The sequence below is a fragment of the Microcaecilia unicolor genome, chromosome 7 (assembly GCF_901765095.1).
Source record: "Microcaecilia unicolor chromosome 7, aMicUni1.1, whole genome shotgun sequence".
Lineage (NCBI taxonomy): Eukaryota > Metazoa > Chordata > Amphibia > Gymnophiona > Siphonopidae > Microcaecilia > Microcaecilia unicolor.
In genome coordinates, this window is record NC_044037.1 from 129,851,900 (window position 1) to 129,869,142 (window position 17,243).

The 17,243-nt window shown below is 43.9% G+C and overlaps 1 protein-coding gene across 3 annotated transcripts in view; it reads left to right on the top strand.

Annotated features, from left to right (window-relative positions):
- The window catches only part of COL6A2 (collagen type VI alpha 2 chain), a 479,211-nt gene that overhangs the window by 104,317 nt on the left and 357,651 nt on the right, over positions 1-17,243 (top strand). For all 3 annotated transcript variants that reach the window (XM_030210351.1, XM_030210352.1, XM_030210353.1), the window contains exon 3: positions 16,373-16,980. In XM_030210351.1, coding sequence (XP_030066211.1) covers positions 16,373-16,980 — 608 coding nt within the window. The remainder of the gene's footprint in view (positions 1-16,372; positions 16,981-17,243) is intronic.

Sequence of the window (17,243 nt, forward strand, 5' to 3'; positions counted from 1 at the left end):
GGTAGTGCTGTACCCATTGTTTCATGGGATGGGTCAGGCAGTTGAGGAATTACTCAAGCAGGATGACTCTCGCTATCTGTACTCCAGACTTCACCTCCAAGCCATTTCTTTAAGCCTATAGAAAAATTTCCAGTGACTCTCCTTTGCTGTGAGAGCCCCTGCTCTAAAATGCTTCTGATAGGCTTCCTGGGTACAACTTGCCCACTTCAGGATGGCAGCTTTAACTTCCACATAGGTGGCCTGGCCAGTGAGATTTGTGTCCTAAAATGCAGCTTGGGTATTACTGGTCAGCAAATTTCTTAATAAGTAGAATGTGATGCTTCCAGCCAGCTGGCCAGGTAGGCAGTTCTTTCAAGGTTTGTCAGGAAATAGTCCTGGTCATCTTCCGGTACCATCTTTCTGAGAAGTTCTGAGAGAAGAGGACATTTCTCTGGTAAGTGAACGCTACTTTGCTTTGTGCTTTGGGAACTTAAAGATTGGGGTTTAAAGGAGGAATTGTAGGTTAGTGTTAGGCAAAATTAAAAAATATATATAAAAAAGCAAATTTTAACAACTAATCGCCATAGTCTTTTCCACTTAGTTTTAAAAGCTTTATACCACAGCATTAACAGATAGAATCTAACAAGCACTGCAGGATCTAGTTTAGTATTTAGGGGGAATAAAAAGAGAGAGGGAAAAGCAAGCAACATTAACTAGTTGCCATAGAGGGGCATAATCGAACGTCGCTGGCGAAATAGATCGCCGGCGATCTATTTTGGCGGCGGCGCTACAGCTGGCTGGAACCGTATTATCGAAAAAGATGGCCGGCCATCTTTTTTTTCGATAATACGGTTTAGCCCGGCCAAATGCCAGAGTTCGCCGGTTTTGTTTTGCAGCGATAATGGAAAAAAATGCCGGCCATCTCCAACCCAGCGACATCCAAGGCATTTGGTCATGGGAGGAGTCAGCATTTGTAGTGCACAGGTCCCCCTCACATGCCAGGACACCAACTGGGCACCCTAGGGGTCAGCGTGGTGGACTTCAGAAAAGGCTCCCACATGCATGGCTCCCTTTCTTTGGGTGCTGAGCCCCCCAACCCCCCCCCCCCCAAACCCACTACCCACACATGTACAACACTACCCTAGCTCATAGGGGTGAAGGGGGCAACTACATGTGGGTACAGTGGGTTTTGGAGGGCTCCCATTACCAGCACAAGTGTTACAGGTGGGGGGGCATGGGTGTGCCTGCCTTAAGTGCACTGCGGTACCCACTAAAAGTGCTCCAGGGACCTGCATACACGCAGGCCTCTAGGACTTGTTGCTGCTGTATAATCTTGTGTTACGTCTGTGCTCACCTCGCCCTCTGGTGGCCAGAACAGGTTGCTGCTGTGGACCGTCACCTGTTCCAGATTTCAGCCCAGTCCGGTCCGGATCTTCCGGGCTGCCAGACTTGCTTGCTTGGATTGAACCTACACAGCACCCATGGTTTCCTGGTGATTGTTGCAGTGAGCTCCAGGTGCTGCTGGGCTTATTAGCCATTCTGAAACCTTGCTGCTTTGCCTTTGCATTGCATCTAAGGCCCTGGTATGTTGGTGCTTTTGCACTCCAGCCTGAGTTTGTTTCTTTGCTCTAGTTCTTGCCTGAAGTCTTGCCTGTTCTAGTTAGTCTATGTTTAGTTTAGGGTATTGCTTGTTTACTGTATTGCTTGTTTCCCAGTCTTGTGTCTTGTTTGTATGTCTTTGCCTAGTTCTGGGTTTATCTGTGTTTGTTCCCTGTTTCAGTGGCTGCTCGCAGCTTTCAGTCCTGTCCTTTAGCCTATCCTTTCCCTGCCTTGCTGTCCCTGTGCTGCCTAGCTGTTAGCCAGTCCTGCCCTGTCCAGTAAGTCCTGCCAGCCACCTGAAGCCTTGAGCTCAACTCTTGGTGGAAAGTGGCCAGGTGCAGGTGAAGCCTAACTGTTTGTCAGAGATCTGCCCTGTCGCTAGCGTGGGGTGGTTTTGCCTGCCACTGCCGCTCCTCGGCAGTGGTCCAAGGGCTCACAAACCCAGTGTCCAGCTTTGTAAACGTGACACCTTGGCACACCACTTGACACCTGAAGACTAATCTCTTTGAAAAAAGTCCTTTATTTGAATAAGTACGTTTACTCACAGTTAACTGCAGATCAGAGGTTGTGCCCCACTGGCAAAGAGTCTCCCTGGTACTGAGATTAGCAGTAGGTCAGAGCTGGCAGAATGGTGTACAATGCCATCTTTCAGCAACATTCAAGGTAATAACTAAGCTCTCTAACGTGGGTAACACATGAAAGGGATCTAAAACTGGCTTACAAAAATGGCCACTACCTCATGGACTACCGGAAACAAAACAGGGCACACTCTGACCCAGTTAGCAGGGGGAAAAGCACCATGAGAGTAGAGCCCAGTACCCTACACCCACCACAATGCATTTCTGATGTGACTCTGCAGTGCACCTAACAGAAAAGGTGTCACACTCACCCGAGAGACACATCACAACCAGGGAAAGGCTGTCAAAGGATAGAACACATTCTGCTGTCACGGAGGTGGTTACGGCATTTGAGGCTGGCATAGAGGCTGGCAAAAAAGGTTTTTATTTTTATTTTTTTAGTGTGGGAAGGGGTTGGTGACCACTGGGGGAGTACAGGGAGGTCATCCCCGATTCCTTCCGGTGGTCATGTGGTCAGTTGGGGCACCTTTTTGAGGCTTGGTCGTGAAACTAAAAGGACCAAGTAAACCCTGCGAAATACTGCTTAATGCCGCTTTTTTTTTTCTATTATCGGTGAAAGCCGGCCATCTGGTAGCCACACCCATGCCCGCCCATGTCCCACCTTCGCTAAGCTACCAACACGCCCCCTTGAACTTTCGCCGGCGATGCTGTCAAAAATGCCGCTTTCAATTATACTGATTTTGCCGCTTTTAAGAAATCGCCGGCCATCTCACGATTTATGTCAGGAAATGACCAGCGATCACTTTCGAAAATAAGCTGGATAGTGTACAAACCCTTTTCCCATAGTCTTAAACTGAAATTTTCTCTAGAAATAGGCATTTTTCCCATAGTTTTTAACTGAAACCTTTTCTAGAAGTAGAAACTAAACAGCCAAAAACTCTTGTTCTAAAAGGCAGTGAGTTTCTGTTCCTTGGCTGCTGGAGAGGTAGCTCATCCAGAGACCTCAATTAAGGGTTAACTAAGGTGTGGGGAAGTAGAATACTTGCATAGGTTGCTGAGTCAGCTTCAAAGAGCCTGCTTAAAAGAGGCCCCTTAGATTCAAAACTATATAAAGAGGAAAGGTCCCACTGAACTTTCTTTCTGAGAAGTTCTGAGAGAAGAGGACATTTCTCTGGTAAGTGAACGCTACTTTGCTTTGTGCTTTGGGAACTTAAAGATTGGGGTTTAAAGGAGGAATTGTAGGTTAGTGTTAGGCAAAATTAAAAAATATATATAAAAAGCAAATTTTAACAACTAATCGCCATAGTCTTTTCCACTTAGTTTTAAAAGATTTATACCACAGCATTAACAGATAGAATCTAACAAGCACTGCAGGATCTAGTTTAGTCTTCCCACCCACCCCTAGGACAACACTTATAGTCAGTTATTGTAATTAGGGTAACAAGCAAGGAGTGCTCTTACAGAGTTTTAAATACATTTCATTACCATCTAAGAAGGAAACACTAAATAAATCATACAATATACTATATAAACTAAAAGACACTTTTATATTAGGCTAATATCCTTAATACTGTAGCAAGTTTTAAATTATTGAAAAACTCAAAAATACTAAGATGGAGTCAGCAGTCCATTAAGCGAGAGGGGTGCTATCCAGTCTTTTGCGTTGAGTGTCGCATGTATGATTATCTCCCAGTTGGTGAGATGTCATATGTGTGTGCCCGATGCAAAGAGCTCCTAGCTCTCAGAGAACATGTCCATTCTCTTGAGGCTAGAGTAGCAGACTTGGTGGAGCTGAGTGAGACAGAGAGGTACATAGAGGAGACCTGCAGGGATGTTGTAGAGAAATCCCACCTCCAGTCTGGTAGCCCTTGTGCTACCTTGGAGGAGGGAGGTCTTCTAGAAGGAGAGCATCAGCCTGGTGAAGTAGGAAGTACTCCTGTAGCCAGGACCTGCCCACCAGGGGATGTACTATCCTCTTGCACCAAGGATATGTCTCCAAGTGCTGCCCGGGAGGGAAAGTTTAGGACAGCCGTTGTAGTTGGTGATTCGATCATTAGGCATAAGATAGCTGGGTGGCTGGTGGATGTGAGGATCGCCCGGTGACTTACCTGCCTGGTGCGAAGGTGGCGGACCTCACGAGTCACCTAGATAGGATTTTAGATAGTGCTGGGGAGAAGTCGGCTGTCTTGGTACATATGGGTACCAATGACGTAGGAAAATGTGGGAGAGAGATTCTGGAAGCCAAATTTAGGCTCTTAGGTAGAAAGCTCAAATCCAGATCCTCTAGGGTAGCATTTTCTGAAATGCTACCTGTTCCATGCGCAGGGCCAAAGAGACAGGCAGAGCTCCGGAGTCTCAATGTGTGGATGAGACGATGGTACCGGGAGGAGGGTTTTAGATTTGTTAGGAACTGGACAACATTCTGGGGAAGGGGGAGCCTATTCCAAAAGGATGGGCTCCACCTTAACCAGGGTGGGACCAAGCTGCTGGCATCGTCATTTAAAAAGGAGATAGAGCAGCTTTTAAACTAGAAATGGGGGGAAGGCCGACAGTCGCTCAAAAGCGCATGGTTCGGGATAAGGTATCTTGCAAGGGTACCTCACAAACAGGGAAGATAGGGTTTCTGGATAGTGAGGTTGCACAACAGAACATGGTAGGCCAGGTGCCCTTAAATACAACCAAAGATCAGACAAAAGATGGCAAATCATTAGTGTCAAGTACTGAGCATCATGCAAATAGGAACAACAAACATACTCTGAAATGTCTATATGCAAATGCTAGGAATATAAGAAATAAGATGGGAGAGTTGGAATATATTGCACTAACTGAAAAATTTGATATAATAGGCATTATTGAGACCTGGTGGAAGGAGGATAACCAGTGGGACACTGTCATACTGGGGTACAAAGTATATCGTAGTGATAGGGTGGACTGGACTGGTGGAGGGGTAGCACTGTATATTAACGAGAGCCTTGACTCAGATAGATTACAAATTCAGCAGGACACAAATCACACCTTTGAATCATTGTGGGTTGAAATTCCATGTATAAAAAGGAAAAAGACGGTGATAGGTGTGTACTACCGTTCGCCTCGCCAGGATGAGCAGGTAGACGCAGAAATGATAAAAGAAATCAGAGACGCAAACAAAATGGGCAATGTGATAATAATGGGTGACTTCAATTATCCAAATATAGACTGGGTAAATGTAACAACGGGACAAGCTAGAGAGGTACAATTCCTTGATGAAATCAAGGACAGCGTTATGGAGCAGCTGCTGCAGGAGCCAACGAGAGAAGGAAAAATTCTAGACTTGGTCCTTAGTGGAGCGCATGATCTGGTGAGGGACGTTATGGTACTGGGGCCGCTTGACAACAGTGATCATAATATGATCAGTTTTGATATCAACTTTGAAGTAACTATACACAGGAAGTCAAATACGTTAGCGTTTAACTTTAAAAAAGGAGTCTATAATAAAATGAGAAGAATGGTTAAAAAAAACTTAGGGGGGCAACTGAGAGGGTAAAAACTGTATAACAGGCTTGGACGCTGTTCAAAAATACCATCCTGGAGGCCCAGGCCAAACATATTCCGCGAATTAGAAAAGAAAGATGGAAGTCCAAAAGACAGCCGGCCTGGTTGAAAAGTTAGGTGAAGGAAGCTATTAGGGCTAAAAGAAACGCCCTCAGAAAATAGAAGAAGGAACCATCTGAAAATAACAAGAAGCAGCATAAGGAGCGTCAAAGCAAATGCAAGTCGCAGATAAGGCCAAGAGGGATTACGAAAAAAAAGATAGCATTAGAGGCAAAAAAGCATAGCAAAAATTTTTCGGTATATTAAAAGCAGGAAGCCGGCAAAAGAATCGGTTGGGCCGCTGGATGACTGAGGGGTAAAAGGGGCGATCAAGGAAGATAAAGACATAGCAGAGAGATTGAATGAATTCTTTGCTTCGGTCTTCACCGAGGAAGATTTGGGTGGGATACCGGTGTCGGAAATGGTATTTCAAGCGGACGAGTCGGAGAAACTTACTGACTTCACGGTAAACCTGGAGGACGTAATGGGGCAGTTCAGCAAACTGAAGAATAGCAAATCTCCTGGACCGGATGGTATTCATCCTAGAGTACTGATAGAACTGAAAAATGAGCTTGCGGAGCTACTGTTAGTAATATGCAATTTATCCTTAAAATCGAGCGTGGTACCGGAAGATTGGAGGGTGGCCAATGTAACGCCGATATTTAAAAAAGATTCCAGAGGAGATCCAGGAAATTATAGACCGGCGAGTCTGACATCGGTGCCGGGCAAAATGGTAGAGACTATTATCAAGAACAAAATTACAGAGCACATTCAAAAGCATGGACTAATGGGACAAAGTCAACATGGATTTATTGAAGGGAAGTCTTGCCTCACCAATCTGCTGCATTTCTTTGAAGGAGTAAACAGACATGTGGACAAAGGTGAGCCGGTTGATATCATGTATCTAGATTTTCAGAAGGAGTTTGATAAAGTTCCTCATATGAGACTACAGAGGAAACTAGAGGGACATGGGATCGGAGGTAGTGTCTTACTGTGGATTAAAAACTGGTTGAAAGATAGGAAACAGAGAGTAGGATTAAAAGGTCAATATTCGCAATGGAGAAGGGTAGTTAGTGGGGTCCCTCAGGGGTCTGTGCTGGGACCTCTGCTTTTTAACATATTCATAAGTGACCTACAGATGGGGGAAACTAGTGAGGTAATCAAATTTGGTGATGACACAAAGTTATTCAAAGTTGTCAAATCGCAGGAAGATTGTGAAAAACTACAAGAGGACCTTACGAGACTGGGAGACTGGGCGTCTAAATGGCAGATGGAGTTTAATGTGAACAAGTGCAGAGTGATGCATGTGGGAAAGAGGAACCCAAACTATAACTACGTCATGCAAGGTTCAGCGTTAGGAGTCACAGACCAAGAAAGGGATCTAGGTGTCACCATTGATGATACATTGAAATCTTCTGCTCAATGTGCTGCTGCGGCTAGGAAAGCAAACAGAATGTTGGGTATCATTAGAAAAGGGATTGAAAACAAAATTAAGGATATTATTCTGCCATTGTATCACTCCATGGTGCGACCACACCTTGAGTATTGTGTTCAATTCTGGTCGCCGCACCTCAAAAAAGATATAGTGGAATTGGAAAAGGTGCAGAGAAGGGTGACAAAGATGATACAGGGGATGGAATGACTTCCCTATGAGGAAAGGCTAAAGAGGCTGGGGCTCTTCAGCCCGGAGAGGAGGCGGCTGAGGGGAGATATGATAGAAGTCTATAAGATAATGAGTGGAATGGAACGGGTCGATGTGGAGCATCTGTTTACACTTTCCAAAAATGCTAGGACAAGGGGGGCATATGATGAAGATGCAGTGTGGTAAATTTAAAAGGAATCAGAGGAAATTTTCATCACTCAATGCGTAGTTGGACTCTGGAATTCATTGCCAGAGAATGTGGTAAAGGTGGTTAACTTAGCGGACTTCAAAAAAGGGTTGGACGGTTTCCTGGAGGAAAAGGCCATAGAATATTATTAAATGGACGTGGGAATAACCCACTATTTCTGGGATGGGCGGGACAAATTGCTTGTTCTTTTGGCCGCTGTCGGTGACAGGGTGCTGGGCTCGATGGACCCCTGGTCTGTCCCAGCATGGCGATGCTTATGTACTTATCTACTTATTGTAATTAGGGTAATAAGTAAGGAGTGCTCTTACAGAGATTTAAATACATTTCATTACCATCTAAGAAGGAAACACTAAATAAATCACACAATATATTTTATAAACTAAAAGACATTTTTATATTAGGCTAATATCCTTAATACTTTATCAAGTTTTAAATTATTGAAAAACTCAAAAATACTAAGATGGAGTCAGCAGTACAGCAGCGAGAGGGGTGCTATCCAGTCTTTTGAATTGTCACATGTATGATTATCTCCCAGTTGGTGAGATGTCATATGTGTGTGCCTTATGCAAGAGCCCCTAGCTCTTAGAGAACGTGTCCGTTTTCTTGAGGCTAGAGTAGCAGACTTGGTGGAGCTGAAGGAGACAGAAAGGTACATAGAGGAGACCTGCAGTGATGTTGTAGAGAAGTCCCACCTCCAGTTTGGTAGCCCCTGTGCTACCTTGGAGGAAGGAGGTCTCCTAAAAGGAGAGCATCACCCTGGTGAAGTAGGAAGTACTCTTGTAACTAGGACCTGCCCACCAGGGGACGGTAATCCTATCGCACCGAGGATATGTTTCCAAGTGCTGCCCAGGAGGGAAGGGTTAGGACAGCTGTTGTAGTTGGTGATTCAATCATTAGGCATATAGATAGCTGGGTTGCTGATGGACTTGAGGATTGCCTGGTGACTTGCCTGCCTGATGCGAAGGTGGCGGACCTCACACGTCACCTAGATAGGATTTTAGACAGTGCTGGGGAGGAACCGGCTGTCTTGGTATATGTGGGTACTAATGACATAGGAAAATGTGGGAGAGACGTTCTGGAAGCCAAATTTAGGCTCTTAGGAAGAAAGCTCAAATCCAGAACCTCTAGGGTAGCATTTTTTGAAGTGCTACCCTTTCCACTCACATGGCCCAAAAGACAGGCAGAGTGTGGATGAGACAATGGTGCAGGGAGGAGAGTTTTAGATTTGTTAGGAACTGGGCAACATTCTGGAGAAGGGGGAGCCTATTCCGAAAGAATAGGCTCTACCTTAACCAGGGTGGGACCAGACTGCTGGCATCGGCATTTAAAAAGGAGATAGAACAGCTTTTAAACTAGAAACTGGGGGAAGGCCGACAGTCACTCAAAAGCGCATGGTTCGGGATAAGGTATCTTTCAAAGATATCACCAGAACAGGGAAGATAGGGTATCCCAATAGTGAGGTTGCAAAAGAGACTGTAGTAGATCAGGTGTCCTTAGATAAAAATAAAAATCAGACAAAAGATTGCAAATGAATACTGTCAAGTACTGAGCGTGATGTAAATAGGAACAGCAAACATAGTTTGAAATGTCTATATGCAAATGCCAGAAGCCTAAGAAATAAGATGGGAGAGTTAGAATATATTGCACTAAATGAAAAATTAGATATAATAGGCATCTCTGAGATCTGGTGGAAGGAGGATAACCAGTGAGACACTGTCATACCAGGGTACAAATTATATCATAGTGATAGGGTGGATCGAATTGGTGGAGGGGTAGCATTGTATGTTAAGGAGAGCCTTGAATCAAATAGATTGAAAATTCTGCAGGAAGCAAAACACATCTTGGAATCCCTATGGATTGAAATTCCATGTGTAAAGGGGAAAAAGATAATGATAGGAGTGTACTACCGTCCGCCTGGCCAGGATGAACAGATGGATGTAGAAATGTTAAAGGAGACTAGGGAAGCAACACAATAATAATGGGAGAGTTGGATGGGGTATTTCTGTTACAGAGGGAGGGGTATCAGAAGGGGTCATTTGGGGGAGGAGGGGATTAGAAAGGGGTGTGTTTCTGGGGAGAGGGATCAGAAGAGCTTGGAAAAACATTTACAAGTGATGCAGATCCTGGCTGATATTCAACTGGGGCCCACATAATTGTCTTATTGGCCTGCACCCACAAACACTGGTAGCTAGCACCAATGCAACTATTTATTTATTTATTTAATTTATCAATGTATTTATACCAGGGGCGTATCTGCGTGGGGCCTCAGGGGCCTGGGCCCCCGCAGATTTCGCCCTGGACCCCCCTACCGCTGCCAACCCTCCCCCTCCGTTGCTCGCCTACCTTCGCTGGCGGGGGACCCCAACCCCCGCCAGCCGAGGTCCGCGTCCTCCTGCCGCTGCCGGCTGCCTTTGGTCCTTTAATTCTTCCATTGAAGCTGGCGCCGACGAAAGTTTCTTTTGAGTCTGACGTCGCTGCACGTTGTACGTGCAGGACGTCAGACTCAGAAATTGTTTCTGAGTCTGACGTCCTGCACGTACAACGTGCAACGTGCAGCGACGTCAGATTCAAAAGAAACTTTTTCGTCGGCGCCAGCTTCAATGGAAGAATGAAAGGACCAAAGGCAGCCGGCAGCGGCAGGAGGACGCGGACCTCGGCTGGCGGGGGTTGGGGTCCCCCGCCAGCGAAGGTAGGCGAGCAACGGAGGGGGAGGGTTAGCAATGGCAGCGGCTGGGGGGAGGGGGATCGGCAATGGCGGCGGCGGCGGCGGGGGGGGGGGGCTATAATGTGCCCCCCCTCTCTGGCCCTGGCCCCCCCTACCGCCGCAGTTCAGATACGCCCCTGATTTATACCCCACATTATCCCCACAAACATGCAGGCTCAATGTGGCTTACAAAACCATAGAGAGAGAGAGAGATCTCTGGGTGATATCAGAGACAAATTAGAAATGAAGAGCAAAAGTGCAAGAAAGAAAAGACACTTTACATAGAACGGTACAAAAGAATGGGTCCAACCAGAATCCACGTTTGCATGCTTGCAGGGGTTATAGTCCTACATAGGTCTTGTAGAAAATATTTGTGCAAACAGATGCATTTTTAGTGCCTTGCGAAAGAGAAGGTAGTCACTCAGACTGGTTATGGCTCTGGGAAGTGCATTCCAGTTTTGCGCACTGATGAATGGAAAGCTTGACGACTGAATAGAGCCATGCTTACATCCTTTCCAGCTTGGGTAATGCAAGGTGAGATATAATCGCGATGTTGGGTCAGCATTTCTGGCAGGCAATTATCCCTGAATGTTCAATGCCAGTGTCTGCACATGGCCTGACACTGAATATCTAGGGCTAATTTAGTCAGCAATGGTCAGCTTATAAAAAATGCTGATCCTTGCCAGATGAATATTGACCTGTATGATAACAAAATTACTGAATACATAGATAAGCATCTATTTCAAAAGAGTCAATGTGAATTTACCCAATCAAAGTATTGCTTTATGAATCTACTACATTTGAAGGTGTGAATAAACGTGGATGCAGGTAAGACAGTTGACTTAATATATCTAGATTTTCAGAAAGTTTTTGACAAATGTCTTCCATGACAGACTCTTGAGGAAATGTAAAAAAAACAAAAAAACATAGGGGCAATGTCCTGTGACTGGGAACTGATTGAAAGAAAACATAGTGCAGGGTTAAAAGATCAATTCTCTCATTAGAGAAAGGTGAATAATGCAGTACCACAGGGATCTGTACTGGGTCCAGTGACGAATGAGGTGATCTACAAATCTGAAGTCACAAAATTATTCAAAATTGTTAAATCACACATAGGTTGTGAAAAAATGCAGGAGGATCTTGGGAGACTTAGGGGCCCCTTCTACTAAAGCCTACTGCATGCTAACAGACATTAGTGTGTGCAGTTCCAAACAGCCCATAGGTATAAAATAGGATGTGCAGCATTTGGTGCACACAAATGTCTTTTAGCGCACAATAAGCTTTAGTAAAAGGCCTCTAAAAGACTGAGCATCCAAATGGCAGGTGAAATGTATGATGGACAAGTGCAAAGTGATTCACAATAGGATTTACCACAAAGAAGAATCTAAGTATCATTGCGGACAACAGGCCAGATTCTATATATGGCATCTAGATTTGCACACCAAAATCCAGATGCATTCTAAAACTACGCATGCAACTTAATTGACTCAACTAGCCAATCAGTATTTTTAAGAGCACTTAACAAGCAATAATGAGCACTAATTGACAATAATTGAAAGTTACGCGCACAACTTGGTAAGCGCATTCTATTGTGAACTGCACCAAAATGGTGAAGTGCGCAGCTCAAAATAAATGTGCACAGTTCAAAAGTGGTGTGTTATGGGTGTCTTGTGGGTTCTCCAAAATTTACGCACATAGTTATAAAATATGGCGCAGTCCGCCTAAATCTACTCACTGGGATTTACGCCAAGTTTTCATTGGTATAAATGGGCATGTGCAGATTTAGGCATGATGATATCAACTAAGCATATTCTATATACTGCGTATAAATCTTATAGCATATGCTTAGGTAAAACAGTTCTACGTTGATTTTTTTAGGCGCCATATATAGAATCTGGCCCAATATGATAAAATCTGCTCATTTTGTGGTAGTGGCCAAAAAAAGCAAGCAGTATGTTAGGAATTATTAGGAAAGGAAATAGAAAATAAAATAAAAATAAATGTTTCTATGACCTTGAGTATTATGGAAAATTATGTTCGCCACATCTCAAAAAGATATAACAGAATTAGGAAAGGTAAAGAGAAAAGTGACCAAAATGATTAAGGGGATGGAATAACTCAGATATGTGGACTAGGCAGCTTGGAGCTCTTCAGTTTGGAGAGCAGATGGAGAGATATGATAGAGGTCTAAATCCTGAGTGGAGTGGAACGGATAAACACAAATCAATTGTTTACTTTGTCAAAAAGTACAAAGACCCATGAAGGGGTCAATATTCAAAATAATTTAACCGGCCAGAAACAGCTCTGTACCACTGAATATCACCACTGACCACTGAACTCAAAGCCGGTTATTTGGTGGGTGGTCCGGGAAAGGAGTCGGCACTTATGCAGTTAAGTGCTGATATTTGGCACTTATGCAGTTAAGTGCTGATATTCAGCACTTAACCGCCTAAGTTTAGCAGTCAAATCAGACCAGTAAGAGTCAGTCCTTTCTTTACGTGGTGTCACTTATGCAGTTAAGTGTCGAATATTGCACATAACAACATATGAGATAGCTGGCCGCATAAACTCGGATATTCAGTGCTGGTGCCTGGACATAGCCCGGCATTGAATATCTGGAAATAAAACCAGCAGCTGCTAAAAAAAACCCACTCACCGCTGCTAGCTGAATATCAACCCCAAAGTTACTGAGTAGTGCATTCAAAATGAATCAAATATTTGTTACTCATTGCCAGAGGATGTGGTAAAACCAGTTAGTATAACTGGGCTTAAACAATGGACAAATTCTGGAAGAAATGTCCATAAACCATTATTTAGGTAGTCTGAGAAAAAACATTGCTTATTCCTGGGGATTAACATGACATTTTGGTCCTACCAGGTACATGTGACCAGGATTGACCACTGTTGGAAACAAGATACTGGGCTAGATATATGGCAGTATGGCAACTCATGTTGTGATGAGAAAATGAACAGATAAGATGCATTTTACACTACCACAGACCATCATAAATGCTAAAAATAAATGTGAAAATAACACTTTCGTAGTTCATGTTTCTGAACAAATTGTAGGGAAGTTTAGTTTAATTTAGAGGCCCTTTTACAAAATTGCAGTAAAAAGTGGACTTAGTGTATCCTTATGCAGGTCACTTCTGCGTGCTAAGGCCATTTTAACTGCAGGGGTAAAATGGCAGTATTTCCTATTTTCTCTGTTAATGGTCATACACTAATTTTACCATTAACACATGGCCATTAGTGTGTGAGCCCCTACCGCCACCTATTTTGCAGGCAGTAAGGGCTCATGTGCTGACCATGAGCTATCAGTTAGTGCATGGCAATGTAGCTGTGCTAACCAATTAGCAAGGAACATGCCTACTCTCCACCCCCAGACCCACCCCCAACACTAAAAAATAAATTCTATTTTTTAACATGTGGGTAACACGCAGACATCTAAAACTTACTGCACATTGCCTGAGCATGTCCCACAGTAAGCCCTTTTTTGCTAATTCACTGTTAAGTGGTTCACAAAAGTAAAAGCAGAAAAAAGACATATATGTTTTCAGTGTTTATTTTTCAAACATTTAAACCAGATTATAGTACCTTTAAAAGAAAGTTAAGAAAAAATGGCTATAATGAGTTTTAAAAAAACACCTCCCACCTGAATGATAGTAGTTTGCTACATAAAAGTACTTAAAACATTTCAATACCTGTACTGCAGAAAGAAATGATTGTACTCCTCAAAAGAAATTGTCATCCTATAATACTGCAAGTGGACTACAATATCACAGGAGTCCCCTCTGGTTTCCACAAGCAACAATTTGTTTTAAAGAAGGTCAAGTATTGCTCGCTCATTCTTGTAAAATCTTTTGTTTTAAAAATCAGGTTTTTATTAATATATATCAATTTAATCAGAAGGAATGGATCCTCAGAAGCTTAGCTGAAATTGGGTGGTGGAGCAGTTGGGGGGAAGAGGGGGGTGGTTGGGAGGCGAGGATAGGGGAGGGCAGACTTATACAGTCTGTACCAGAGCCGGTGATGGGAGGCGGGACTGGTGGTTGGGAGGCGGGTAATACTGCTGGGCAGACTTATATGGTCTGTGCCCTGAAAAGGACAGGTACAAATTCAAGGTAATGTATACACATATGAGTTTGTCTTGGGCAGACTGGATGGACCATGCAGGTCTTTTTCTGCCGTCATCTACTATGTTACTATGTAATCTGCATGTCTAAGAACCAATTTTCTTTCACATATTCAGATACAGATTTGTATCATGATTCACCTATGTATTTTTTTGTTTCTTTTTTTGATGTTTAGATACAGCACCTCATAGTGTCTCTCTGTGATACTGTCCTAGTGCAATATTAACATATTTGATTTATTCTGTTGTGAGTTTCAAAACAACTCCAGAATCAGTGCTGCAATGAGAATAGGTGGTTCTATTTAGTGCTTTTATTTTTAGGTGTTTATGAATTGTAAATTTAGGTATTTATTTTCACATATGAAAAAATCTTATGCCACAGATGCTGTTCCTGGGTCCTTTTTCTATTTTTGCCATTCAGGAGTCATTGTCAGAGAAAATGCACAACAATTGAGTGGATGGGAAAGTACTAGGGGAAGTGGTGCTTTTCCAATGTTTATTCACTAATCACTTATTTCCTGCCCCCCCTCCCCATGCTGACGTGGAGGGGCATAATCGAACGAAAATGTCTATCTCCATGGGCGTTTATCACCGAGAACGGGTCCGTGAAGGGGCGGACCGAACCGTATTTTCGAAAAAAATAGACGTCCATGTTTTATTCGACAATTTGTGAGCTGGGAGTTTTTGTTTTTCAGTGATAATGGAAAATGAAAGCGCCCAGCTCAAAAACGAATAAATCCAAGGCATTTGTTCATGGGAGGGGCCAGGAGTCGTAGTGCACTGGTCCCCCTCACATGCCAGGACACCAACCGGGCACCCTAGGGGGCACTTTTACCTTTTTTTTGTTATTTTTGTAAACCCACTGTACCCACATGTAGGTGCCCCCCTTCACCCCTTAGGGCTATAGTAATGGTGTAGACGTGGGCAGTGGGTTTTGAGGGGGATTTGGGGGGCTCAACACACAAGGGAAGGGTGCTATGCACCTGGGAGCTCTTTTATCTTTTTTTTTGTTTTTGTAAAAGAGCTCCCAGGTGCATAGCACCCTTCCCTTGTGTGTTGAGCCCCCCAAATCCCCCTCAAAACCCACTGCCCACAAGTCTACACCATTACTATAGCCCTAAGGGGTAAAGGGGGGCACCTACATGTGGGTACAGTGGGTTTGGGGGGGTTGGACGGCTAAGCATTAAGCAGCACAATTGTAACAGGTAGGGGGGGATGGGCCTGGGTCCACCTGCCTGAAGTCCACTGCACCCCCTAACAACTGCTCCAGGGACCTGCATACTGCTGCCAGGGAGGTGGGTATGACATTTGAGGGTGAAAATAAAAAGTTGTGAAACATCATTTTTTGTGGTGGGAGGGGGTTAGTGACCACTGGGGGAGTCAGAGGAGGTCATCCCTGATTCCCTCCGATGGTCATCTGGTCATTTAGAGCACTTTTTTGGGACCTGTTCATGTGAAAAAAGGGTCCAACAAAAGTGTCCTAAATGTTCGCTAAAAATGCCTTTATTTTTTCGATTATCGCCCTAACGCGTACATCTCTCCTCGGCCGATAACCACACCCCAGTTCCACCTTCGCCACACCTCTGACATGCCCCCATCAACTTTGTCCGCATCTGCGACGGAGTGCAGTTGAAAACGTCCAAAATCGGCTTTCGATTATACTGATTTATTCGTTTTTGTGAGATAAACGTCTATCTTTCGATTTGGGTCGAAATCTAGGCGTTTTTCTCTTTCGATTATAAGGTGGATAGCCTATTCACTTTGAATGGGTTGTATCAGCATTGCTTTGTGGCTTAGTAAACAGGGAGGTTAAGCTTTTGCATTGGGTGTTTTTATTGGTTAACCCCCAGTTTACAAAAATGAATGTCTGATTAATATAAACTGAAAAAAAGGTGTAAAACAGCAAAAATGAAATCATGTGCATGACTAAACTTGATACTTGTTTGTTTCTAAACAGATAAGACAGATTGCCCTATTAATGTATATTTCGTGATTGACACATCAGAGAGCATCATCCTGCAGATTCCACCTATCAGAAGCCTATTGGATCATATGAAACGCTTCATTCCACGCTTCCTCAGTAAGCTGGAGAATGAGGCCTACCAGGACCAGGTGTCCATCTCCTGGCAGTATGGAGGACTCCATTACTCTGATGAAGTGAAAATATACAGCCCACTGACAACTGATAAGAATGCTTACATTGCAAATCTCCAAAAGTTGGATTACATTGGTAGAGGTACCTTCACTGACTGCGCCATCTCCAACATGACAAAACAGATCTTGAGTCAGAGTGCAGGCAACAAGGCTGTCAACTTTGCTGTGGTCATCACTGATGGTTATGTGACTGGCAGTCCCTGTGGGGGAATGAAATTCCAAGCAGAGAGAGCCCGTGATTCAGGCATTAAACTGTTTTCAGTAGCTGCCAGCAGTCACCTGAATGAGCAAGGACTCAAAGAGATAGCTAACTTACCCCATGAATTGTACCGCAATGGCTACAGCATCTCCACTAGTACTGATGTGACGGAGGTCAATGAGGCAACCATTGATAAAATAGTTATGGCCATGGTAAGAAGCTACTAGGGTGACTGTCACACTAAAGATAGTAACTGGCTCCATTTGTCTGGGACAGGCATACTCAGGTTTGGTTATACCCTGGTGCATGCATAAACATGTAGTTCTTGAGGTTTTATTATAAATTTGGGTTTATTCCATAAATTGAGAGGGGACAGACCAGATGTAGTACAAGGTCTAATCACTGATGAATGGGTGGGGTGGTAGGAACGGAGTATGTTTTGACTTGCACAGTCTTGATGTTCTTCATCCCAGCT